The sequence below is a fragment of the Hemiscyllium ocellatum genome, chromosome 11 (assembly GCF_020745735.1).
Source record: "Hemiscyllium ocellatum isolate sHemOce1 chromosome 11, sHemOce1.pat.X.cur, whole genome shotgun sequence".
Lineage (NCBI taxonomy): Eukaryota > Metazoa > Chordata > Chondrichthyes > Orectolobiformes > Hemiscylliidae > Hemiscyllium > Hemiscyllium ocellatum.
In genome coordinates this window covers 87,361,618-87,388,125 of record NC_083411.1, presented here as the reverse complement: position 1 = coordinate 87,388,125, position 26,508 = coordinate 87,361,618, and the positions used below count along the sequence as shown (strand labels likewise).

The 26,508-nt window shown below is 40.3% G+C and overlaps 1 protein-coding gene across 2 annotated transcripts in view; it reads left to right on the top strand.

Moving 5' to 3' along the window:
- The window catches only part of sytl4 (synaptotagmin-like 4), an 83,072-nt gene extending 60,620 nt beyond the window's left edge, over nt 1-22,452 (top strand). For both annotated transcript variants that reach the window (XM_060832670.1, XM_060832669.1), the window contains exons 11-18: nt 217-297; nt 2,543-2,721; nt 6,143-6,245; nt 7,119-7,280; nt 10,393-10,495; nt 11,407-11,518; nt 19,090-19,298; nt 20,346-22,452. In XM_060832670.1, coding sequence (XP_060688653.1) covers nt 217-297; nt 2,543-2,721; nt 6,143-6,245; nt 7,119-7,280; nt 10,393-10,495; nt 11,407-11,518; nt 19,090-19,298; nt 20,346-20,485 — 1,089 coding nt within the window. In that variant the 3' untranslated portion in view covers nt 20,486-22,452. The remainder of the gene's footprint in view (nt 1-216; nt 298-2,542; nt 2,722-6,142; nt 6,246-7,118; nt 7,281-10,392; nt 10,496-11,406; nt 11,519-19,089; nt 19,299-20,345) is intronic.
- Nucleotides 22,453-26,508: the final 4,056 nt, after the last annotated feature.

The following is a 26,508-nucleotide window of genomic DNA, read 5'->3' as shown; positions in this document are numbered from 1 at the left end:
TTGCTCTACAGCACATTTGAGTGTCCAGTTACTGAAAAATGAGTGAAAGGCTTTGTATTTTCCAAGGTAATGATTGAAAGAAATGAAGGTACCTTTGCTGTAAAATTGAAAGGAGAAGTAAACAAATCACTGAACAATTAGCTCAACTGTGTTGCAGAAATGAATTGTCCACATGGGTTTTACTGCTCTAATACTTGGTTGTAATCATTTTAACAGGAGGAAGAGGACATTGATAAACTGGTGAAAATTCACCGTCTGACAAATGCTCGCCAAAGCCTCAAGAGTGGCACTTCAGTTGTAAGTGACACAACAGAATATTATAATTGTACATCTCCATATTTATAATTCCTCATGCATGAGATGCGAACACAGAAACCAATGTTAAACAGCATTTATTGCCTTTACATAGTCAGATCATATTGCCTTCAGATCCAAAGCTCCAGGCTACACCAAGCACGTGCATATTATCTCCGACTTTTTGCAGTGGAGGCATCTGGGCTTATTTAGCTGAATAGTCACTGAATATTCTTATTTTGTGATCCTTCCATCTCAAACTGACCACACCTAACGACAGAGATGTCAAGTGGCCTTTGTGCTGCTTGTTTACTCTTAATATTCTAATCCAGAAAATCTTAGTTTGATTTCTGTTATCTGAACAGCGTTCTGACTTCCTCTTTGGTTCTCCTGTAGCTGAGATTGGGGACTTAGTGGTTGGGGAAAGCAATTGACTCAGTGAACGAAGTTGCTATTTTATTTCTATGGGCAAAAATGTTATATATTCCTTTTAAAGACACTTCAGCTTTTTAAAAAGTATTTTACTGCGAATTTCACTCTGGAAAGAAATGTATGTTTGTTTTATTTGTTCTACTGCTGAAAGCACAAACTCTTTGCTAAGGTGATGGTCCTAAAGACTCATTGATTGTGTACTTTATTCAAAAATAATCTTCTGATTCTGATAAATTTGATCCAGTCTTTCCTGAGCATTCCTAAATATACACCTCCAACAGAAGTCACTGGGTGGTGTTAGCAATAGAAATGCTGTCTATCTTTCCCTCTGTATCCTAGGGCCATTTAAACCATTTTGCTTTTGTCATCAACTAACTCCTCATGGATTGAGGTTTGAACCCTGGTATCTCCTATGGTGTGTGTGGCATGAGCTCTCACTGGTGAAATTCACTGACCATTAGGGAAGGAAAAATGTTAGTTTTAAGGAAAACAGTAAAATTTAAATCTAAACTAATCTATTCTTATTAGTCGCATCATCTATAAATCAATCAACCTAGGCCAACTAAGTCTAACAGTAACAGCAACCTGTTTAGATATATCATTTAACATTTTAAATTAATCTTTTATAAGCACAGCTCGATGCGGTTAACCAACTTTTTCTGATCATGAACCCTAAATCTCTACTTTTTCATTCTACCTCTACGCAAATAGTAAATCATTGAGATATTTTCTACTAAATCTTTTCTCATTCACACATGGGATGTGGGTATCACTGGCTGGGCCAGCATTTACTGTCCATCCCCAGTTGCCATTGAGATGATGATGGTGAGTTACCTTCATGAATTGCTGCAGTTTATTTTAGTGACGGTAGACCCACATTGCAGTTATGGATGGAGTTTCGGGAATTTAACCCAGTAACATTGAAAATATTTCCAAGATAGGATACTGAGTGGTGGGTGTTCCCATCTATCTGCTGTCTTTCTCCTTCTAAAGAGTAGTGGTAGTAGATATGGAAAGTGCCAGTTAAGGACCCTTGGAAAATTTCTACAATGTATCTTATGGATAGTACATGCTGCCATTGTTATGTGTTGGAGGTGGAGGAAGTGGATGTCTGTGGATGTGGTGCCAGTCAAGTGGGCTGCTTGGCCTAGGTGATGTCAAGTTTGTTGTTGTTGGACTTGCATTCATCCATTCAAGTGGGGAATATTCCAGCACATTCGTGACTTGTGCCTCATGGATAAGCTTTGGAGATTCAGGATGTCAGCTACGCACAGCAGGATTTCTAGCCTTCAATCTGATCTTGTATCCACAGTATTTACATGAATAGTCCAGTTCATTTTCTAATAAGTAATAATCCCCAGGATGTTGAAGGTTGGAGATTCAGTGATAGTAATGCTATTGAATGTTAAGGGTTGGTTTGAATTCTCTCTTCTTGGAGATTGTCATTACCTGACACTTGCTACCTATTCCTGACCTGAGACTGATGATAGATAGTGGAAGTTGTACATTAACTTGTGATATCTGGTTGAGGAGTATTTTATGATCATACTGAGTATCAAAAGTGGGAGACATTTTTCCAACCCTGGTATTCCTGAGTTTGAAGGGCAAAAACCTTCCATTTACAGTTCCTTGTCTACAGAAAAATAGGTTGAAGCCTCTCAGGAAGTGTACTGGTTTTTTAAATATATTAAAATTAAATAAATTGTGTTGATACCTAAATATAAATTGCATGAAATAAATTTTAACTACAAGAATTTATAGTTTGCTTTGTTACTTAATTTACTTTCAGACTAACTTCATAACATTTTTATTTCAGAGTACAATAGGCAGCATGGTCAGCATCTACAGTGAAGCAGGTGACTATGGCAATGTCACAGTTACTGGGGAGATCATCTTCCTTTTAAATTATGACCAAAAGAAACAAACACTTAATATACTTGTGAAGGAATGTCGTAACCTGGCTTATGGTGATGAGAACAAGAGAAGATCGAACCCGTAAGTGTGTGTGCTTACGGAATGCCAAGTGTATCTAAAAATGCTTTGTATTGAAATGAACACACCTCATGAACCTGACAGCAGGATGCAGGCATTCTTGCAGTTTAAAGTTTATCATTAAATCTGAGTTGTAGAACAATTACCCTGTAGGCTGGAGATATGTAGATACTGTATTAATTTTAATTTTTTCAGTGAATTGAATCTTTTATGATGCTTACTTGCAAGCTAGCTGTTGTATTCAATGCTGAAATATCTTATCTTGTGCACTGCACCCACCCACTTCCCTGAATGTATAATACAACATCTTGAAGCAATTGTGAAAGACACTCTGGCAATCGCCTGAACTATTTGAGGTCTGTTGATGGTGTACAAAGACTGCATTTGTTAAAAATTTATTTGTGAATGTGGGCATCACTGGCTGGCCAGCATTTATTTCCCATCCCTAATTGCCCTTGACAAGGTGGTGGTGAGCTGCTGCCTTGAACCACTGCAGTCCGCCTGCTGTGGGTTGACCCACAATGCCCTTAGGGAGGAAATTTCAGGATTTTAACCCAGTGACAGTGAAGGAACGTTGATATATTTCCAAGTCAGGATGGTGAGTGCTTTGGAGGGGAACTTGAAGGTTGTGATGTTCTTATGTATCTACTACCCTTGTCCTTTTAGATGGAAGTGATTGTAGCTTTGAAAGGTGCAGTCTAAGCATCTTTAATAAATGTTTACATTGCATCTTGTAGATAGTACATACTGAACATTGGTGGTGGAGGGATTGGATGCATGTGTATGCAGTGTGTATTAAGTGAGCTATTTTGTCCTGGATGGTGTCAAGCTTCTTGAATGTTGGAGCTGCACCCATTTAGGCAAGTGGGGAGTATTCCATCACACAGCTGACTTGTTCCTTGTTGATAGCGGACAGACTTTGGGGAGTCAGGAGGTACATTATTCGTTGCGGTATTCCTAGCCTCTGACCTGCTGTTGGAGCCACTATGTTTATGTCGTGAGTCCAGTTGAGTTTCTATTCAATGTTTACCCCCAGGTACATGATGAGCTAGTAAGGTTTTTGCTTCTTGTGAAAAACTGTACTTAAAAATTAATTTTGCATATGAGCTAAAGTCTAACAGTTGCTGGAACAAGTTGGAATCATGCTTAATGGATGTGTTATATTGTTTGGATAGGATTATATAATAAAACACTGCTTCTATTCTGCCTGAGCATTGTATGTCTCTGCATAACCCCTCAACCCCACGAACTGCACCAATTTGATATGCCTTTTAGTTGACATATCCATTATCTTCTGCTCTCTCTGGGTGTAATTACCTATTACCAGCAAATTAAAAGACAGTTTTACACAGCTGGATCTAACCCACAGAGGATCCATATAACTAGCAGAGAAAAGGTGCTATAATCCCATCCGTTTGCGATGGATTTCAAACTGATATTCCAGAAATCATATTGCCACTGTCTAAATGAATTGGCCACATGGTTCTCTCCAAGTTACCTCTTTAAGATTAGTTAATGACCATAAGGTTCAAGCCTCCAATTATTAGTACTTTGTTAGAATGAAAGGAAAGTGATAAGGGAGAGAATAGAAGGAATATAAGGTATGATAAGAGGAAGTATGTTTTTAAACATTTTTCAAAATAAAATTGTTAATTTTTCATCATCAATAGTTTTTAAAACCCAGTTATTGAATCCTCGCTTAAGGTATCGTGCTATGATTGATGAACACCCTCCACAATCTAACTAAGATCTAACAAATAATGAGGGCATTGACAGTATAGCCTAGTTATTTGGTCATGCCCTCATTAAAGTTCACTCATGCAGTTCAAGGGAGGTGTGATAAGAGTAGAGAGTCGAGCCAATTTCTCCAATCTATTATCCAGGGTTTCAAGACCAAGTATTTCACATTTTTGAGGCTTATGTCAAAAGGTAATTTGGAATGATTTGATATTGTCTTTTTAGAATACAAACCTGACCATCTTCTGTTCACAGCATCTTAAATAAATCCAAAGCCCTGAGAGATGCTGGAAAACTGGCATACAAATAGGAAATAGTAGAAATAATCAACAAATCAGAGACAGCGACAATCTGTAAAGGAAGGAAAGTTTTCATGTTTTAGGTATAATTCTTTGTAAAAGTTCTGATGAAGGGATTTGGCTGAAACATGACAATTTTTCCAATTCATAAAGTGAATTTGCAAACACTTAAGTTCATATCAGTGGTTTTTTATAATCCTAGAACCCCTACAGTATGGAAACAAGCTATTTGGTCCAACAAGTCCACACCGATGCTCCGAAGAGGAACCCACCCAGACCAATCCTCTAACCCTACATTAACCCCACCTAAACATCCCTCCACACTACGGGCAATTTAGCACGGCCAATTCAGCCTAATCTGCACATCTTTGGATTGTGGGAAGAAACTGGAGCACCCGGAGGAATCTCATGCAGACATGGGGAGAATGTGCAAACTCCACACAGACACCTGAGGTTGGAATTGAACCCGGGTCTCTGGCGCTGAGGCAGCAGTGCTAACCACTGAGCCACTGTGGTTGAACTGAGAAACTAGGTTGACACTGCTGTATTATGCAGAATGCTGCACTGTCAAATCAGATAATCCCAAAGTATCATGTCTGGTCATTCATTTCATGCTCTCTCAGGGATATTGTTGGCACAGAATACCTGCTAATCGAGTTACTCCATATTATTGAAAATCATATTTGAGAGATTTAGATATAGGAAATTTGCTTATAAGCACAAATGGTATGTTCCAGTGATAAAGCCACTCCTAATATTTTACCAGTTTTATGACCAGAACATCAGTTTAATTCAGTCCATATGTACCTTATTTTTTAAAAATAAGACTGTGGTACATGGGTAATGGGAATGGAACTCCAGACTAATATTCTGGGACATGGGCTCGAATGCCACCACAGCAAATGCAAAATATAAAACAAATGTAAAATTGGAAAACAAAAGCTAGCCTAATGGTGGCCATGCAACCACTGGGGATTGTTACAAAAACTCATCTGGTTCAAAAATGTCCTTTAGGGTAGGAAATCTGCAATCCTTACCTAGTCTGGCTTTGACTCTGAACTACTCTCTGGACCGTTGGGGATGGGCAATAAATGCCTATCTATCTAGTGACACCCATAGCCCACGAATAAAATATAAGCAAAACTTTCTGTCATGTGATAGGAGCCAAACGCAGTCCATGAGTGAAAAATCAGGCTTCTGTTACTACTAACCACCTCAAACTGTGCCAAACCAGATGTACGAGACTGGAATAATGCATGCCAGTTGATGGGGAGGAATGTTAGTTGAGGCTGAAGACAGCAGATGCTGTCATGTTTCAATCTATTACTAGCGAATAACTCTTCAGAAATAGGATAATTAAAATGTTTTTTAAAATTTTGTTTATGCAGCTACGTGAAGTCTTATCTGCTACCAGATAAATCCCGACAAAGTAAACGAAAGACCATGGTTAAACGTAACACAACTGATCCAGTTTACAATGAAACCCTAAGGGTAAGGCTCAAAAGGCAGTATGTTTATCTTTTCAATTAGCCTTGAAGAAAATGCGTTTGTGGGATTTGTAAAGAAAAGGGCAACAGTGGGCTGCAGTGCTTCCAGCTTTACTGAAATTTCGGGATTCCCACATCAAGTACAGGTGTAGGAATCAAATCATGTCATCTAGGACTCCATGAGAGAGTCTGGCCTGAATGAAACCTCAATCTTCCTATATAAGAAATGAAGCAAAAGTTTGATTCAGAATCTTTGTATTTCAGGAAAACTTCCAGATGACTTAAAATTAAATGCAGTTGGGAACATGCTTTTTGTTTTAGTTTTAGATACACAAATTTCAACTTACCTTTGAAATAGAGATATGACAAACCTTAATTAAACATTCAGAAGACTGCCTAATTGTATACCTACTTATTCTTGGCACCACTTTTTCACAATTCAATTCCCTGCACCAAATATCGTTTCCTTGTGAGAAAGGTACCCCGTTGGTTTCAATACTGCATTTCACTCCCGGGACCTGAATTTGGCAACAGTCCAGACAATTGGAATATTGGCAGTTTAAAGTAGGCCAGCCTTGTGAAAGGGTGAGTCAGTTATATAAAATGTCCATAATTCTGTACATATTTTAGTCTCTAATGTAGAAAATGAAAATGGCAGGTGGAAGCATTACTCTGAGGTTGTTATTGAGACAATAAGGAAACAGCTTTACCCTGCTTACAGCAAATACTATAAATAACCTGATTCTGATTCATTGGAGAGGGTAAAGGTTGTTACTTCAACAATTTACATCATTTTCTCTGTCAAGTTGCAAGAAGATAAACTAGTTTTTATGGCCATTTCTAAGATTATTTCAGATGTTTGTTTTTCCAAAATCAGTATGACATCGCTGAGTCACAGCTAATTATGAGGACGTTGCAACTTTCTGTATGGCATTACGATCGCTTTGGGCGCAACACTTTTCTGGGAGAGGTAGACCTCTCATTGGATATTTGGAACTTCAACAGTGAGTCTGAGGAGTGCCTTCCTCTTCATGGTAAGGTAGGAGCACAAATCTTCAATCAAACTTACTTTGACAGTCCAAAAGTTTCTAAAACCAAAGGGCTGCAGATGCTGGAACTCTGAAAGATAAACAAAAAGTGCAACAGAATCTCAGCAGATCTGGTGCCATCTGTCAAGAGAAACAGAGTCCATTGTGCTTCTGAAGAATCACATCAGACGCAATGTTAAATCTGCTGCTTTCTCCACTGATATCGCCAGACCTGCTGAGTTTCTCCAACATTTTCTCTTTTAAACTTGCTTTCCAAATTGTTTTCTCCCTGAACAATTCACTCACCAGGTCAGGCAAAGGAAAGAGACTGAATGCTTATTGTGCTGTTAAATATTGGAGATAGATGGATTTCTGATTTCATGTTTTTTTGTTGTAGTTCATAGTAGGGCTTGAATATTCTGTTGGCTGGACAGCTGGTTTGTGATGCAGAGTGTTTCCCATCTTCATAACAGTGCTCCAGTGTGGGCATCCTCAGGCTAAACTCGTCATCATCAGTCATCTCCCTTTAATGAGAGCAGCTGTGTGGTCCTCTGGAACTACAAGTACTTTGTGTAGAAAAGAAGATTCACTTTATGAATCTTTAATATTCTTGAGAATGCCATCAAAAAGCATTGTGTTATTTCAATGTCCTGTCGGTCATGTGCAGTCATTATAACGGTTCATGAGTCCAACTTCCCCTCCATATCTCCAGCTATTAAATAAGCAAGGAAACTTTCAGTAAGTAATGTGAATTCATCCACTTTTTACTGAGATTATCCACACAGTTCATGATTGTAAACACCTCCATTAAATTTATCTTGCCCTTTGCTGCTTTAAGAAGAACTTCAAATTATCCACATAATTATAATTCTTGAACCCTTCGATGTACTTTTAAAAGAACAAGAAGGCTTTGGAGAGAGAGTAGATTTATTGGAAGAGTCCCAAGATTGAAAGATTACAGTGATGTGGAGAAATTAGAGCTCTTCTTAAAAGAGAGAAGGTGAAGGGTGAAAACTTAATGGAGGTGTTTAAAACCATAACGGTCCTTTGTTTGGCTACATGTCATTTTTTGTTGGGTTTCATGAAGGGTTTCTCTCCAACAGGCTGAGCGAGTTTTCTCGTGTGATTGTTCTAAACCCACTTCAGTAGCTGCCTATCCTGCCCATATGGTTTCTCTCTGGCCTGATTCCATCATTCGCTCTAGATCACACTGCTGAGATATCAGAGATGGCCTATCACTGTTGCTACAAGCAGCAGCAGGGTATTTTTGCCCTGTTGCTAAAAAAAAATTAATGTTTGAGGCAGGACTCCCTTTCACTTGCGAGTAAATTGGGGGGAACAGCTGTAAATCATTTTCAGGAGTTTTTATGGAACTTTATGACAATCAGGCACCTTGCTAAGCAGTTCTGGCCTTGCTGGTGAATTAGGCCCTGTGCAGAATGGAAATCCCACTTGTGGGATATCTACTGGCCACTCTGAGGCTGACAGCTCTCCATTATCAGCAGCATCACCAGGAATAATGGCCATTGTTGGTTCTACACTCTGACCTTCGATAAAGATCATTGCTGGATCCATGGAGAGAGCCAGAGGTGGGTGAGTGGTTTGGAGCTCACCAGCTGGAATTTTGTATATTCATGGGATGTTACCACTATTGGCTGGGCCAGTATTTATTGCCTATCCCTAAATTGCCCAAAAGAGTAACGCACATTGCTGCAAATCTGGAATCATATGTAGCCAGATCAGATAAGGAGGGCAGATTTCCTTCCCTAAAGGATTTAACTGTCATTAGTGAACCAAATAAGTTTTTAACAATGATCAACAATGGTTATGTGGTCACCATTAAACTAATTTATTTTTCTTATCCCTGATATTTGTTGAATTAAAATTTCATTATCTGCCACGATGGGATTCAAAACCTTAACCTCAGAGTACGAGTCTGGTGTTCTGGATTAGTTCAGTGACATTAGAACTGCATTATTGCCTCCCATTAATAGTTGATAGAAAGGACAATCAGCTGCGCATGTTCCAAAGCAACAGACGTTGCTGACCAGTTTCCCACAGTTTCCCAGATTGCTGGTAGAATTTGAACAACATTGGGATGAGAATGGTCTGTCAATGTTTACACAAAGGTCAGATTTGATGCAAGTCTGGGAAGGTGTCCCTTTCTGCTTGGGGAACTCAGAGTTTCCAACCAACAGCATCCACTGCTCTGAATATGCCTACAAAATCTCGGATGGGATGGGGCAGTGGTGGAAAATCTTCTACCCAATGGGTAATCTTTATGAACAACATCAGATAAGGAACAGATGTAGCCAGCTTTGCAGATTTTCCAAATCCAGGTCAATTTGCCATGTAATGGTCTAATCACCTGGATTTTAATGGTTTATTTAAATAGGTTATTGCTGCAAAGCTTTACAAGCTATTGTTAATGAACTGTTTGATTCATAGCAAAGTTTCTTTTCTTAATCTTTTTACACCAGTATGACTTAAAAAAATGAATCATAATCACAGAATTGCACAATCTGGTTCAGGTACTTTCTCACCATACAAACCGAACAATAGAGGAATATGCAAAATAGTTTCTTGTGAACATGTTAATTACTGACAATATGATCAAAGTTAGGGAAGCTATCACTGTACCAAGAGTCAAAAGATTTGGACAGTTTGAAATGGTTTTAAAGTATTTGTCAGAAATTAAGTAATTTATTATTTTTCTTATTCTACAACTGAGCAATTTTCATTCTGACTTCATGTCTCTCAGCATTCATGTAACAGCTCCATTTGTGTGACAATTTTATTTTCTTAATATTTTATACTTGTTGATTTGAGGAGGGACTGGAATGACAGAATTAATCTCAAATTGGACAGACCAAAAGAAAATGATTAAATGCATACTGTGTCCTAAACATTCTATGTATTTTGTGTATCATGTCAGTTTATAGAGAGTGGAAATCACCTACAGAAATTTATTTTTGCACTGAACACAAGCAACAAATAAAGGCAGAGAGCCCAAGTAATTACCCATGACCTGACAGTCGTCGCATATATTGCCAAAATTTCCTCATCATCATATAAACTAATATACAATTTGAAAGTTTAGTTAACTCCTTTTTGATGTTTCAGGCAAATGCAGAGACTGGTGTTATCCCTCCATATAAAGGGGAAATGGTACTTTCAATAAAATATATTCCAAATGCCAAAAATGTTGCTGTTGACAAAACTAAAGGTAAGATTGCAACAACTGTTGTTTGCTAATTTACATCTAATTAATTCACCACACTAGGAGTTTCCATTGCCTTGGCTGCAATCTAATTGTGAACAAAACAGTTAATACCCAAGACTCTATCTTTCCAGTAGGCAAGACCTAGTTGCACACAGACACATTTTTGTCTAGCTATCACCATTGTTAACAGCCAACCCGAGAACTTTTGAAAAAAAAGTTTTGTGATTTACACATGAAAGAAGTGAAACTATCACTGTATTCTAACAGATGAAAGGCTTAACAGACAATCAATTTTTCAATGTATAATTTCAGTTACATCATACTGTAAATTTTTGCTATAAAGTCTGTGTTATGATCGAGCCCTCCACTACCGCCTGATGAAGGAGCGTCGCTCCAAAAGCTAGTGTGCTTCCAATTAAACCTGTTGGACTATAACCTGGTGTTGTGATTTTTAACTTTATCTAGACATGTTATTTATGATTTAATTGGTCACATGTCATCCAAAGACAGAAACTTAAGAATTGTAAATATATTTCTTTGATTTCTGTAATATTTTGAGACAAGATGACATGATTAGTGCCAAGCATCAAGGCAATCCAGTAAAGTGGGCAGGTGGTTGACTCCTAATTGCCTTGCCAATGATACCTACTTTGTGTGGACGATTATTAGCCAGTCTACTGTTTCCACACACAACAAATTACAAACAAAGAAATGCCCTGTTTTCAGTTCCTAACTGTGTCACTGAAGCATTCCATGAACAGTGTTATCCTTTGAATGCAGCTGAGTATTAGCCATAAGAATCATTATGGGTAAGAATTGAAGTAACTTCCAGCTACCTTACTGTGTCTAACGTGATCACACTAATCAACATGCAACCTAAAGCCAAGTGTTGTAACTGCTATTATCTCTAACAGGAAAGAAAACCACAAGGCTAGCAGAGAGTGGGGAACTACATGTGTGGATTAAGGAAGCCAAGAACCTTACACCGATGAAAGTTGGAGGGACGTCAGACACTTTTGTCAAAGGGTAATAGTCAGCAATGTATCTCTGAACAATTTACTGTAACTAAGCTAAATCTTCATGTTTTAATAAGGTGGATCTCTTCACATCCTCTGAACATTTGTGAGCAGGAGAATGACTGAAATATGAGGCAGAACATGGAAAATTTCCAGAAGGAAAAAAAGGCTTCTATTTGTAAATAACATCACAAATTATGGCCCTGGATTTACTTGCCTTTTTTTTTTGATAGGTTTGTGCCTTGAAATGACTATTGTGATATTATTGCAGGTGATTGCTCAAATGCGATTCTGCCTGTTGTGTTCTGCCCCATTGATCCTGCTATTACTGCAGCCTTTAAAATACTGTGGACATAAGAACAGGTCAGAACTTGAGAATTCTATAGTGAATATCTTGCTAACTCACCAAAGCCTGTCAGCCAGCTAGATGACACAAAGGGGATAGAATGCCTGGACGTGGAAAATTTCAATCATATTCGAGAAGCTTGACACCCTTTGGTTCAAAGTGGCCAGTTTATTTGGCACCCCATCCACAATGTTCATTCCCTCAATCATCAGTATACAGTGGCTACGGTGTACACTATCTAAAAGATGCATCCAAGCTCCTCCCCAAGGCTTCTTTCACACCTTAACCACCCAGATGACAGCAGATGCACGGGAACATGACCACCCATAAGTTTCTCTTCCATCCAAATATCATGCTGACTTGAAACTGTATCTCTGTTTCTTTACTGTCAAAATCTTGGAATTCCCATCCTAACAGCAAGGTGGCTGTACCAATGCCAGTGGAGTGCAGCTGTTCAAGAGGTGGCTCACTATCACCTTCTCGAGGGCAATCGGGGATGAGCGACAATTGCTGGCCTTATCAGCATCACACACAAAAAGTTAAAAATTATATTGATTTTGCTTCTACTATGGCTTAGAACATTTTATGCATGCATTTAAATGCAGAATTATTTTAGTTTGGGGTCTGCAGGTTGAAGAAACTTAGAGAAATGTTTGTGAGAGCTCTTGGAGCATTTTCCCTTGCTCTTCAATAGGCTTTAACTGCCTTCTGACATCCATAATCCCTTTAGAATATTTTTGATTTTGGATGGAGCTATTGCCTGTTACATCTCTGGAGCTTCTAATTCGTGGTACCCTTACAAGCTGAATACCTTGTGCAATTGTCTTAAGAAACAACCTTGTATAATCCAGCCATCACCATTCAACTAGTCCTAGACCTGCAAGTTTGTTGAACAGTGTTGGCTGGTCTCATAGAAACAGCTGCATGCATGCCAAAGCCCATGGCTTGGAGGGCAACTTGCAGGTAGTGATGTTGCCCTTGACCTTCCAGATGGCAGTGTTCATGGGTTTGAAAGGTGCTAAGAAGCCTTGATGAATTTCTGAAGTGCATCGTATAAATAGTACACACTCCTGCTACTGAGCTTCAGAATGGGAGGGAGGGAACATTTGACGATATGGTACCAATCAAATAGGTTGCTTTGTTCTGGGTGATGACAAACTTGTTGAGTGTTGTTGGAACTATAATCCTCTAGGTAAGTGAGAAGCATTCATTCACATTCCTGACTTGTTGATGGTGGAACACTTTTGAGGAGTCAAGCGGTGAGTTGCTCACTGCAGGATTCCTAACATCTGACCTGCTCTTGTAACCACAGCATTTATATTTCTGATGAAGGGCTTTTGACCGAAATGTCGATTCTCCTGCTCCTCGGATGCTGCCTGACCTGCTGTGCTTTTCCAGCACCACACTCTCGACTCCAGCATCTGCAGTCCTCACTTTAGCCACATAAATATTGTGGTGAATCTTGTTCAGTTTCTGGCCCAGCATATTAATAATGGGGGATTTGGCAACAGTAATGCAACTGAATGTCAAGGGGTAATTTCATTTCTCTCGTTGGAGATAGTCATTGCCTGCTACTTATGTGGCACAAATTTAACTTGTCACCCTAGGTCTTGCTGCATTTGGCCATAGACTGCACCATTCATGACTCAGATACTGAAACAATCAGTGAATATCCTCACTTCTGACCTTATGATGTGGGCGATGTGGAGATGAAGCAGTGATGTTGTTTGATCCAAGGCCACTATTGATGAAATCTTAGAGATGTTCTGAACTGAGATGACTGCTCTTGAACACCCCTAACTTGGTCTTCAATATGACTGCCAAACAGCAGAGAAGTTTATCTGATTGCCATTGACTTCAGTTTTGCTAAGGCTCCTTGATGCCATATACACCTGACTACCCTAAGTAACACACTCACAGATGTCCTGCTGCTGAGATACTGACTTCCAATAACCACAATCATGCTTTATTCCAAATATGTTGATTCAGTGGAGAGTTTTCCTCTCTGATGCCCATTGACTCTAGTTTTGCTTAGGTTCCCTGATGCCACACTCTGTCAAATATAACCTTAATGACAACTGCAGTCTCTCTCACCTCACCTCTGGAATTCAGCTCTTTTGCCATGTTTGAAACAAGGCTTTAATGAGTTCAGGAGCCGAGTAGTCCTGGCAGAACACCAACTGGGCATCACTGAGCAGGTAATAGATTCATCTAGTACAGAAACAGAACTTTTGGTCCAATTCGTCCATGCCGACTAGATTTCCCAAACTAAACTAGTCCCATTTGCCTCTAAATCTTTCCTATTCATGGACTTGCCCAAAGTCTTTCAAATGTTGTAACTGTATGTGCATCTACAACTTCCTCTGGCAGTTTATTCCATACAGGAGCCACCCTGTGTGTGAAAATGTTGTCCCTTAGATCCCTTTTTAAATCTTCCTCATCTCACCTTAAAAATATGCCCCTACTTTTGAACTCTCCCACCCTATGGAAAAGACCTTTTACTATTCACCTGATCTATGTCCCTCATGATTTTATAAACCTGTGTACACCCTTCACTCCAGTGAAATCGGTCCCAGCCTCTCCTTACAAGTCAAACCCTCGGTCCTGGTAATATCCTGCTGAATATTTTCTGAACCCTCTCCAGTTTAATAATATCCTTCCATGCCAGAACTGTATAGCACTGTGGCCTCAAGATGATGTCCCAATTCCTATACTTAGCAATGAAGGCAAGCATGTTGAATGCCTTCTTAACAACCCTGTCTGTGATGCAACTTTCAAAGAACTATGCCTCCTAAGTTCTCATCTAGGTCAATTTTATATAAATGACAAACAAAAGTGGATCCAGCACCAATTCTGTGGAACACAACTGGTCACAGGCCTCCAGTCTGAAAAACAACCCTCTACCACCACCCTCTGTTTCCTACCATTAAACCAATTTAATGGTAAACCAATTTTGTAACCAATTGGCAATCTCTCCCTGAATCCCATGTGGTCTAATTTTACAAATCAGTCTACTATGCAGAACCTTGTCAAAGGCTTTACTAGACAATATCTAATGCTCTGCCCTCAATCTTTTTCAATATGTCTTCAAAAAAAACTCAAATTAGCAAAACACTATTTCCCCTCCACAATGCCATGCTGACTATCCCTAAACAGTCCTGGCCTCTCCAAATGCACATAAATCTATCACTCAGAATTCCCTCCAACAACCCACTCACCACTAACATCAGACTCACCAGTCTGTAGTTCCCAAGCTTTTCCTTACTTAAATAAAGATACAACATTAGCCATCCTCCAGTTCTCTGGCACCTCACTCATGGTTATAGATGATATACAACTCTCTGCTAGTGACAGGTTCTTCCCTAACTTCCTATAATGTCCTGGATACACTCAGAAATATATCCATCTTTGTGTGTGAAGATCTCTTGCACCTTCCCTCTAATGTTTAAGATATAATAATAATTTCCCTGAGTTCCCTCACCTTCCTTTCTCCAGAGTAAAAACTGATGCAAAATATTTGTTTAGTATTTCTCCCATTTCCTGTGGTTCCATACATAGATGACCTCATTGAGCTTTAAAGGGTTGGGGGGGGGGGCTATTCTATACCAACTTGCTCCTTCTGCTCTTTGTGTACTTAAAGAATCTCTTTGGACTATCCTTTAATCCTTTCTGCAAGCCTCTCAGATCCACTTTTTGCCTTCTGCTTTCTCTCTCAAAACGATTTTGCTGTGCAGATGCTACTTGATAGCACTATTGATGACATCTTCCATCCATTTACTGATATCAAGAATCGACTGATGGGACAGTAACTGACTGGGTTGGATTTGTCCTCCTTTTTGTGTACACGACATATCTGGGCAATTTTTCACATTCAGGTAGATGCCAGTGTTATAACCATACTCAAACAGCTCAATTGGGATATGGCAAGTTCTGGCGCATAAGTCTTCAGTACTACTGCTGTAATGCTGTCAGGGCCCACAACCTTTACAGTAGCCAGTGCCTCCAGCCAATTCTTGGTAGCATGTGGAGTGAACTGATTTGACTGAAGACCAACTGAGATACATCATGCATTTGGCTGAAGATTGTTGTGAATGCTTCAGCGTGATCTTTTGCACTAATGTGCATTGTTGTCCTGTCATTGAGGATGGGGCTATATGTGGAGCTGCCTCCTCCTCCTCCTCTAGTGAGTTACTCAGTTGTCCACCATCATTCATGACTGGGTGAGGCAGGGCTTAGATTTATCCTTTGCTTGTGGAATCATTTGGTTCTGACTATTGTTGCTGCTTATGCTGTTTGACAAGCAAGTCATATCTTGCAGCTTCAATGGGATGACACCTCATTTTTAGGGATGCTCTCCATCATTCTCATTGAACCAGGATGATCCCTGACTTGATTGTAATCGTAGAGTGGGGATATGCTGAGTCACGAGGTTGCAGACTGTGTTCAAGTATAATTCCAATGCTGCCGATTTGTCCACAGCACCTCATGGATGTTTGATGTTTCTCCCATTTAGCATGTGATAGTGCTACATAAAAGAATGGAGAAGCCGGTTGCATTAATGGCTGGCAGATTGAGAAAATATGATATTATCCTCACCAATCAGGTCCCTCTTCACTTGCCAGGAACATTGAAACTCCTCCACCCAGACTATACCCTGCACCCTTGCAACCCTTGGGAGAAGTATTGTTTTAGCAGCTGAGGGAGTGCAATACAGAGTAATCAGGAAGTTTCCTTGAGTCTGCTTGGCATGGTACTTCATGGCATCCAGAGTCAATGTTGAGGACTGCCATGTCAACTCCCTCCCAACTGTATAGCACTGAGACCCTGCAGAGGTGGTGGCAGTCTTGCCGGTGGGACAGGATGCTGGTGACTGGGATACTGTCTGTAACATTTCATTCTGTGAATACGATTCTGTCAGGCATGTTGCTTGACTAGTCTGTGAGACAACCTCCCCCAATTTGGGCACTAGTTCCCAAACATTGGTAAGGAGGACTTTACAGCGTTGACTGGGTAGCATTTACCATGATAATTTGTGATATCTAGGTCGTTGACAGGTTATCTAGGTCATTGACAGGTTATCTATCTGGTTTCATTCCTTTTCCAAAACATTTTAGCAGTTTGACTAACTATATGGCTTGCTGAAAATGTATTGCTGGAAAAGCGCAGCAGGTGAGGCAGCATCCAAGGAGCAGGAGTCCTTCTTCAGGAATGAGTAAAGTGTGTCCAGCAGGCTAAGATAGGGAGGAGGGACTTGGGGGAGGGGTGTTGGAAATGCGATAGGTGGAAGGAGGTCAAGGTGAGGGTGAAAGGCTGGAGTGGGGTGGGGGCGGAGAGGTCAGGAAGAAGATTGCAGGTTAGGAAGGCGGTGTAGAGTTCGAGGGATTTGACTGAGACAAGGTGGAGGGAAGGGAAATGAGGAAACTGGAGAAATCTGAGTTCATCCCTTGTGGTTGGAGGGTTCCTAGGCGGAAGATGAGGCGCTCTTCCTCCAGCCATCGTGTTGCTATGGTCTGGCGATGAAGGAGTCCAAGGATCTGCATATCCTTGGTGGAATGGGAGGGGGAGTTGAAGTGTTGAACCATGGGGTGGTTGGGTTGGTTGGTCCGGGTGTCCCAGAGGTGTTTTCTGAAACATCCCGCAAGTAGGTGGCCTGTCTCCCCAATATAGAGGAGGCCGCAGCGGATGCAGTAAATGATGTGTGTGGAGGTGCAGGTGAATTTGTGACAGATATGGAAGGATCCCTTGGGGCCTTGGAGGGAAGTAGAGGGGGAGGTGTGGGGATTGGTGTATATGGAGGTTGATGGGGTGGTAGGTGAGGACCAGTGGGGTTCTGTCCTGGTGGCGATTGGAGGGGTGGGGCCCAAGGGTGGAGGAGCGGGAAGTGGAGGAGATGAGGTGGAGGGCATCATTGATCATGTCTGGGGGGAAATTGCGGTCTTTGAAAAAGGAGGCCATCTGGGTTATACGGTATTGGAACTGGTCCTCCTGGGAGCAGATGCGGCGGAGACGAAGGAATTGGAAATATGGGATGGCGTTTTTACAGGGGGCAGGGTGGGAGGAGGTGTAGTCTAGGTAGCTGTGGGAGTCGGTTGGTTAATAGTAAATGTCCGTATTGATTCGGTCGACTGAGATAGAAATGGAAAGGTCTAAGAAGGGGAGGGAGGAGTCTGAGATGGTCCAGGTAAATTTGAGGTCGGGGTGGAAGGTGTTTGTAAAGTGGATGAACTGTTCAACCTCCTCGTGGGAGCACGAGGCAGCGCCGATACAGTCATCGATGTAGCGGAGGAAAAGGTGGGGTCTGGTGCCAGTGTAGCTGCGAAAGATGGACTGTTCCACATAATCTACGAAAAGGCAGGCATAGCTGGGGCCCATGCGGGTGCCCATGGCTACTCCTTTGGTTTGGAGGAAGTGGGAGGATTGGAAAGAGAAGTTGTTCAGAGTGAGGACCAGTTCAGTCAGTCGAAGGAGGGTGGCAGTGGAAGGGTACTGGTTGGTATGGCGGGAAAGGAAGAGGATGGAGGTGTACAGGGACTGGATGTCCTCCCACTCCACCAAGGACATGCAGGTCCTTGGACTCCTCCATCGCCAGACCATAGCAACACGACGGCTAGAGGAAGAGCGCCTCATCTTCAGCCTAGGAACCCTCCAACCACAAGGGATGAACTCAGATTTCTCCAGTTTCCTCATTTCCCCTCCCCCCACTTTGTCTCAGTCAAATCCCTCGAACTCAGCACCGCCTTCCTAACCTGTAATCTTCTTCCTGACCTCTCCGCGCCCACCCCACTCCGGCCTATCACCCTCACCTTGACCTCCTTCCACGTATTGCATTTCCAACGCCCCTCCCCCAAGTCCCTCCTCCCTACCTTTTATCTTAGCCTACTGGACACAATTTCCTCATTCCTGAAGAAGGGCTCATGTCTGAAACGTCGACTCTCCTGCTCCTTGGATGCTGCCTGACCTGCTGCGCTTTTCCAGCAACACACTTTCAGCTCTGATCTCCAGCATCTGCAGTCCTCACTTTCTCCTCTATGCCTTGTTGTGCCATTTAAGAGGGCTGTGAAGAATCAACCATAGTACTGTTGGTCTTGAGTCACATGTACATTGCATTATAAATGGCATTTCTGTTTTATCAACATTGCTCTCTTTGGACTTAAAGGTAAGGATTGTTAATATTTTTCCTGAGAGAATGTTGCTAGATTGTAACTAAAGACAATCTCAATTCCTGCATGTTTTAGGTATATGCTACCATTCAGAACCAAGACTTCTAAACGGAAAACCCCTGTAGTGAAGAAGACGTTGAATCCTCACTATAACCACACCTTTGTGTACACTGGTATAAAGCTTGAGGACTTGCAGCACATTTGCCTGGAGCTGACCATCTGGGATAGAGAACCCTTGTCCAGCAATGATTTTCTTGGAGGAGTTCGCCTTGGAGCTGGAAATGGTAAGAGAACAGCGATTGGGAAGGAAATAGGGAAGAATTTGACCTAAATTTCAATAGATAAATTGGTATTTATTGAGTTCAGCTGAAATTTTCAATGAGGAATATGCAACCCAAATTTACAGCAAGAATGAATACTGGTGAGGCTAATGAAATATATTAAATCCAAATTTAAGACGACAGTGAAATAGGTGGGCAACTAAGTTGCAATAAAGAAATAAGACATTTACAAACAAAAGTTGATAGGTTAGGTAAATAAGCCAAGATTTTGCAGATGGAGTTTAATGTATAGAAGTGCGAGGTTAACCATTTTGTCAGAACAAAAAGACAAATTTACAAAGAGAAACTTCAAAATGCTTGGTGCAGAGGGATCTGGGTGCATGATTTGTACTAAGTTAGTTTGCAGGTAATAAGGAAGGAGAGTGGAATTTTGGCATTTACTGCAAAAGTATTCAGAGCATAAAAGGAAGGAAATGTTGCAATTGTACAAGGCATTGGTGAAACTGCATATAGAATACTGGGTATAGTTTTGGTCCCCTTAATTGAAGGATGCAACTACATTTTGAAGAAGTTCATGCATATACTCACTAGAGTTTAGAAGAATGAGAGAAGATGTAATTGAAGTGCATAAAAGATGCTAAAAGGAATTGACAAAATAGATGTAAAGAGGATGTTTCCTCTTGTATGGCAATCTAGATTTAAAACCGAGATGAGAAGGTGTTCCTTCTCTGAAAGTGAACCTGTGGAATTCACCAACTCGATGTGGTAGATGACAGGACACTGAACAAATTGAAGGAAGAGCTAGACAGAGTTATATGTGGTATTGGGTTTAAGGGGACTGAATAGTAAGGTGGAGTTGAGGCCAAGAAATCAACCATGGTCATATTAACTAGAACAGGCTTGACAGGCTGAATTGCCTACTCCTACTACTAATTCTTATGTAATTGCTTACATTATTGTTAACAAATCAGTGCTGTCAGGTGACTAAAGCTTCTATGCTGTAACTTGTGATACGCATTCCCTGACTCAATATTTTGCATTTTGATCCAGGAATTAGCAATGGACAACATGTGGACTGGATGGATTCAACAGGGGAGGAGAGCAACATTTGGCGGAGGATGACCCAGTATCCTGGTTCATGGGTTGAAGGAACACTATTGCTTCGTCCACACATGACTGGGCACAGCTAGTCAGGGAACAACATAGAAATTTACTTCCACACAGTACATCCTAAATGCAAATAGAAAATTGGTCAAGTTCCCTAGCATTACAACACATCAAAAGCATATTCTTTCCCAAAGAGCAACAAAATCTCTATTACATGAGCATTTGCTGCAGGAGTGGAGGGAATATCTTAGATTAGAAACAGACCTGATTAATTTCAGGAATTCATAGGAGCAAGAATGACAACTTAGTCAGATCTAAACCGAGTACAATGTCAAAAGGTGAAGGAGAAAAGGAGAAGAGAAAGTTTTATGTTAAGAAAATTGATGAGTACATTTTAAAAATGCTTATCTTGCAGCATATATTCATTTGTTTATGCTTCTTTTTCTTATCATGCTTAATAACCCAGAGCAGTAATGAAGGTGACAGTAGTGAAAAGTGTCCCATTCTTTCAGATTGTCAGATATGGATCTCCCATTCAGATATTAAGGTTTTGGCTTTTCATTCAAACTACTGCTATACTTTGCTGCTTTGGTTTTGTTGCAAGAAATTTCTAGTTGGTTACTTGTTTAAGACCTAAACATTTGTAGTATTCCCTCATTTTTCAGAAAACCAGCTGTTCCCTGCACACTTAATTTTAATCAGCCCATGTACAGCTGTTATTCCACACCTCTGGAGCAGGTGGGACTTGAACCCAGGCCCCTGGTAGGGACGTTACCACTGTGCCACAAGAGCCCTACTCTATGTCAAACTCTTGATGTCAGCATTCATTTTGGATTGGACAATCGGGATTAAATCATTGCCTCCTCTTCCCCTAATTACACATATTGCCACAGGATTGTGAAGCTAACATCACTTTTGCAGGCACTCACCAAACAGTCAAACATAAGCAAAATAGCACACTAACAATGAAAGGCTTAGTTTCTCAAGTTGACTTAGACTCAAAAACAGAGATCATAATATGTTTAGTTTCAATCTAAAGATATTCACATTAAAGGGGCATAACAAGTAGTTAAGGAAGACATTTATTTGGAATATTCTACACTAATTTACTAATCACATGGAACACTACTACACAGGAGTAGATTATGTAAGGTTGACTTGGGCGATGAAACCGGTCACAGTAACAGCAAATTTAACATACTATAAAACTGAGCTCCTTACAAACATGCTATTTAGTTACAAGTGTATGATATTCCTATTTTAATGAAGATGTATACATTCAAATAAATTCACACCTTGTAAAAAAAGCAGGAATCTTTCAGATAGAATGAAATTTTTGTTGTGATTTAACCCCTGTGTTTCTTCCATCTTCCAAGTCTTAGTACTAACTGCTGTACATTTTCTCGGTTGATAATGAGGTCCATGGTCAACTTTCATGCCTTAAATAAAGCAACAGTTATTGGTTTGGTCTGGCATAGGTCTTTTATTCTATTCCCTCCCAGCATCTCTACTTGTGCTCTCCAGTGGCCTCTGGGGTACTCAAGAAATGAAGACGAAGACTAAAATTAAAATTATACCCATCACAACGGATATTCTTACATTGCCAATATAAATCCTAACCTTATAGCAGTTCACAGATTTTGGATAATCTTAACAGAAAAATTATCAAAAACATGGTACAAATGATTTATATCAACAGCTGCATGACCTACAAGGTAGAGCTTGTAAATGTAATGTTTCAGAAAGGAAATTATTATGATGCAATTACTTAATGAAATCTCAACCGGCTAAAAGATCAAACAGGACTCTAACTACAGCAACTTATGTCTTTCAGAAGAAATGTGATAGATCTTTAAGGGATAATGTTAATGATGTCATCACTGAATCTTGTCTTAGTCTCCATCTTACTGAATAGTCTTACAGCATGATACACTGAGGGAAGCATGCAGTATTGCTTAGCTTGACTTCAGACACAGAAGTGCCTGTGACTGTAGCATATGTATGGAGATGCCAGTGCAACAATAAAAGTTAATCAAGTTTTCAAAAATGAGACCTGAGTCATGCAGTATTAATGTTATAAGAGCAAACATGAACATCACATCACCAATTATGGTAATGGTGTGGACGCCAAGTCCCACTACTATTTATAAAAGAATCTTCACTGAAGCAAAGGGGCCTTGGTTGTAAAACTTTCAGATGACTAACCACAATAAGTTTATGTGAGCATTGGTCTCCTACTTAAATAACTAGGAGGCAGACTTACCTTTCTACTTTCAGTTCAAAAGCCACCAAATCAAAAGTCCTCTTATTTACTAAATTAAAAATGTAGCTTTAGCCTAATTACAGACAAAAACTTAAATATAGTAGTTAAAAGCAAAACAACTCAGCTGATAGGTTGGGTAGGAAGGGGATATGATCCTGCAATCAGACTTTAGGGAGCTGGGTAGAAAATTACCAAAAGGATCTCAAATGCAGAAATCTTTAGATTACTGCCAGAGAGTACAGGAATAATAGGATAAGTCAGATGAATGTGTGGCTGGAAGGATAGAGCAAGAAGGCCTTCAGATTTCCTGAGCACTGAGGCTGGCTCTGAGGCAACTGCCACCTGTACAAGTTGAATGGTTTGGGCCTGAACAGAACTAGGTCTGAGTTCTTTTGAGTTTTGTTCGTGCTATTGAGAGGTCTTTGAATAATCTTGGTGTGGGAAACAAGAGAGAATCGTAGAGGAAAATACCAGAGTGTGCAAAATACTTGGAGATACAGCTTAGCATCAAGAAAACAGCAAGTTAACAAAGCAAGATGGAGTAAGGGTAAAAGAAAAACAATTTAAATCAGAATTATGATGTATGTATGTGAATACACATGGTAAACAAGAGTGGGGAGATATAGATGCAGACTGCCATGTGGATATAAAACGTTGTGGCGTTAACAGATCCGGCTCAAGAAACAACAAGATTGAATGTTAAATATTCCTTGTAGAAGAAGTACATAATTGATGAAGAAAAGGAAAGAGGGTGGGATGACAGTATTGGTTAAGGACTACATTGCAGTCCTGGAGAAAGATATGCAGAAGGCTCAAGGATTAAATCATTTTGGCTTGAGCTAAGGAACAAAAGGGCCCAATTTCATTGCTAGGTGCAGTCTACAGAACAACAACCAGTGGTAACAATGTTGAGCAACAAATCTACAGAATAATTAGAGAGAGACGCAAATGTTATAAAAGTGGTTATAACGGAGGACATCCATTACCCAAAACGATGGCGATACAGGCAGTGTTAGAGAAGTGAGGGGCAAGTGTTCCTGGATTGTGTGCAGGAGAGATTCCTACAGCAGTAGATGTCCAATCCAACAAGGGCGAATGCCAAGTTGGACCTGATCCTTGGAAATGAGGTGGGCCAAGTGGATCAAGTGTCAACAGGAGAACATTTAGAAGATGGTGATCATTATATTGTAAAGTTCAGGACAATGGTGGAGAATGACAAGCATCAATCCAGATTAAGAACAATCAATTGGCAGAGAGCTGACTTCAATGGAACAAGAACACAGCTGGCTAGGTTTGACTGGAACAAGAGCTTGGCAGGAAAAATAGTAACTGAACAATGCGTTACCTTCAAAGACAGAGAGTTGGCGTCTAGTCAAGGTATATTCCCTCAAATGGGAAAAGCAGGACCAATGAATCCAGAGCACCTGGATGACAAAGGAGACAGAAATTAAAATAAAGAGGAAATATTGTGGTTTTGACAGGTGTCGGGCAGAAAATACAACTGATAACCAGGAGGAAAACTCAGAAGGTGAGAAAGCAAAAGGGAAGCAAAGAGAAATTATGAGAAAAGACTGGTAGTCAACATAAAGGGATGTTCCAAAGACTTCTATAGATATGTGAATAGTAAAAAAAAGTGTGGTTAAAATGGAGTTCAGCTAATTAGAGATCAAAAATGGGATTTACATGTAGAGGCAAGAGGTGAGGTGTTAAATTAATACTTTGCATCTAACTTTATATAAGAGGAGGAAACTGCCACTAGACAGATTCAGTATTGATAAGGAAGAAGCCTTGGATTGACTATTGGCAAGTAAAGTTGACAAGGCACTGGGACAGAATGAGATGCATCCAAAAATTTAGAAGGAAAGTGAGAGTAGAAATTGCAGGAGCATTGACCAAAAACTTTCAGTCTTCCCTAGACTCAGTGAAGGTGTTAGAAGAATGGAAAATTACAAACATTGCAGCTTAGTTCAAGAAAGGTTGAAAGGTTAAGCAGATAGACAATTACAAAGTAATCACTTTAAATTCAGGGATGATAAAATGATAAAATTAGTAGTCACATGGAAAAAAATATGGGTTGATTAGGAAGAGTCAGCATGAATTTCTAAAGTGGGAGTCATGATGAATGAACTTGGTGTTTTTTGAAAAGGGAGCAGAAAGGTTCAATGAGGGCAACATTGCTAATGTGGTATACGTGGACTTTCAGAAGGCGTTTGATACAAGCCATACAAAAAGCTTGAGCAGAAACTTACAGATGATGGAATTAAAAGGTGCAATAAGTAGCAACACAGTTATAGAACTGAGTAATAGGAAACAAACAATCATGGTCAAGGCATATTTTTCAGGTTTCTAGTGGAGTTCCCCAGGGTTTGGTATAGGGACCCTTTCTTTTCATGATATATATTAATAATCTTGATTTTCGTGTGCAGGGGACAATTTCAAAGCTAGCAGATGACATGGAAATTGTAAAAATTGTAAACTGCGAGGAGGTCAGTATAGAACTCCAAAAGGACATTGACAAGTTGGTGGAGTGAGCAAATAGGTGGCAAATGGGGATAGATGCAGAGAAACTGGAGGTGACACATTTTGGTAGGAAGAGCATTGAAAGACATTATAGAAATAGGAGTTACAATTATAAACGGATGCAGGAGCAAAGAGACCTCAGTTTATACGTGCACAGATCATTGAAGGTGACAGGAAATGTTGAGAAAGCAATTAATAAAGCATAAAGTATCTTGATTTTATTAATACGATCATAACGTACAAGAGCTAAGAGGTGATTTTGAACTTGTATAACACACTTGTTAGACCTCAGCTGGAGTACGGTGTACAGTTCTGGGTGCCAAATAGGATGTATGCAAACACATTGGAGAGCACAGAAACAATTTAAAAGAATTTTTAGATTAGTTTACCTCCAGTGTTGAAACAGGCCCTTCAGCCCAACAAATCAACACCAATCCTCCGAAGAGTAACCCACCCAGACCCATTTCTCTCTGACTAATGCACCTAACACTATCGGCAACTTAGTATGGCTAATCCACCTAACCTGCACATCTTTGGACTGTGGGAGGAAGCCGGAGCACCCGGAGGAAACCCACACAGACATAGGGAGAATGTGCAAACTACACACAGGTAGTCACCCAAGGCTGGGATCGAACCTGGGTCCCTGGCACTGCAGTGCTAACCACTGAGCCACCGTGCTGCCCAAGGATGGTTCCAGGGATGAGAACTCCCAAATGAGAATAAAAGGAAGAAGGTTCCTGCTCCCCTTTGAGAGAAGGTGGCTAAAGGATATCTGACAGAAGTTTTCAAAAGCATGAGTGGGTTGGATTGAGTAGTTAGCTAGAAACTGTTTCTGCTCATAAAAGACTCTTACAGGTGCAGATACAATTTGCAAAAGAGGCAAGTAAGTTGAGAGAAAAAAACCATTTTCATACAGTGAGTGGCTAGATTTTGGAATGCACTGGCTGGAAATGTGATGGATGATATTCAATTCAGTAAATCATTGAAGGGGGTATTAGATGATTATTCTGATAGTAATAAAGTGCAAGGCTATGGGGAAAAAAGCATGTACTCGTTTGAAGAGCTAGAGCAAACTTAATGGGCTAAATGGCCTCCGCCTGTCCTGCAAACACTTCGACAATTCTTTCTGCCCATGCCTTTAATACATATCTGCTTGGGATTTCTTTGGAAAACGGAGCATGTTGTGTTATGCCTCACAGTTGACACGTAATATACATTTAAAAATTATGCTCATGATGTCATCACCATATTATGGCATGTAAGCTACATGTACAAATGTCTCAGTCTCTACCTTACTGAAGCCTCTTGCAAATTACACGCTAA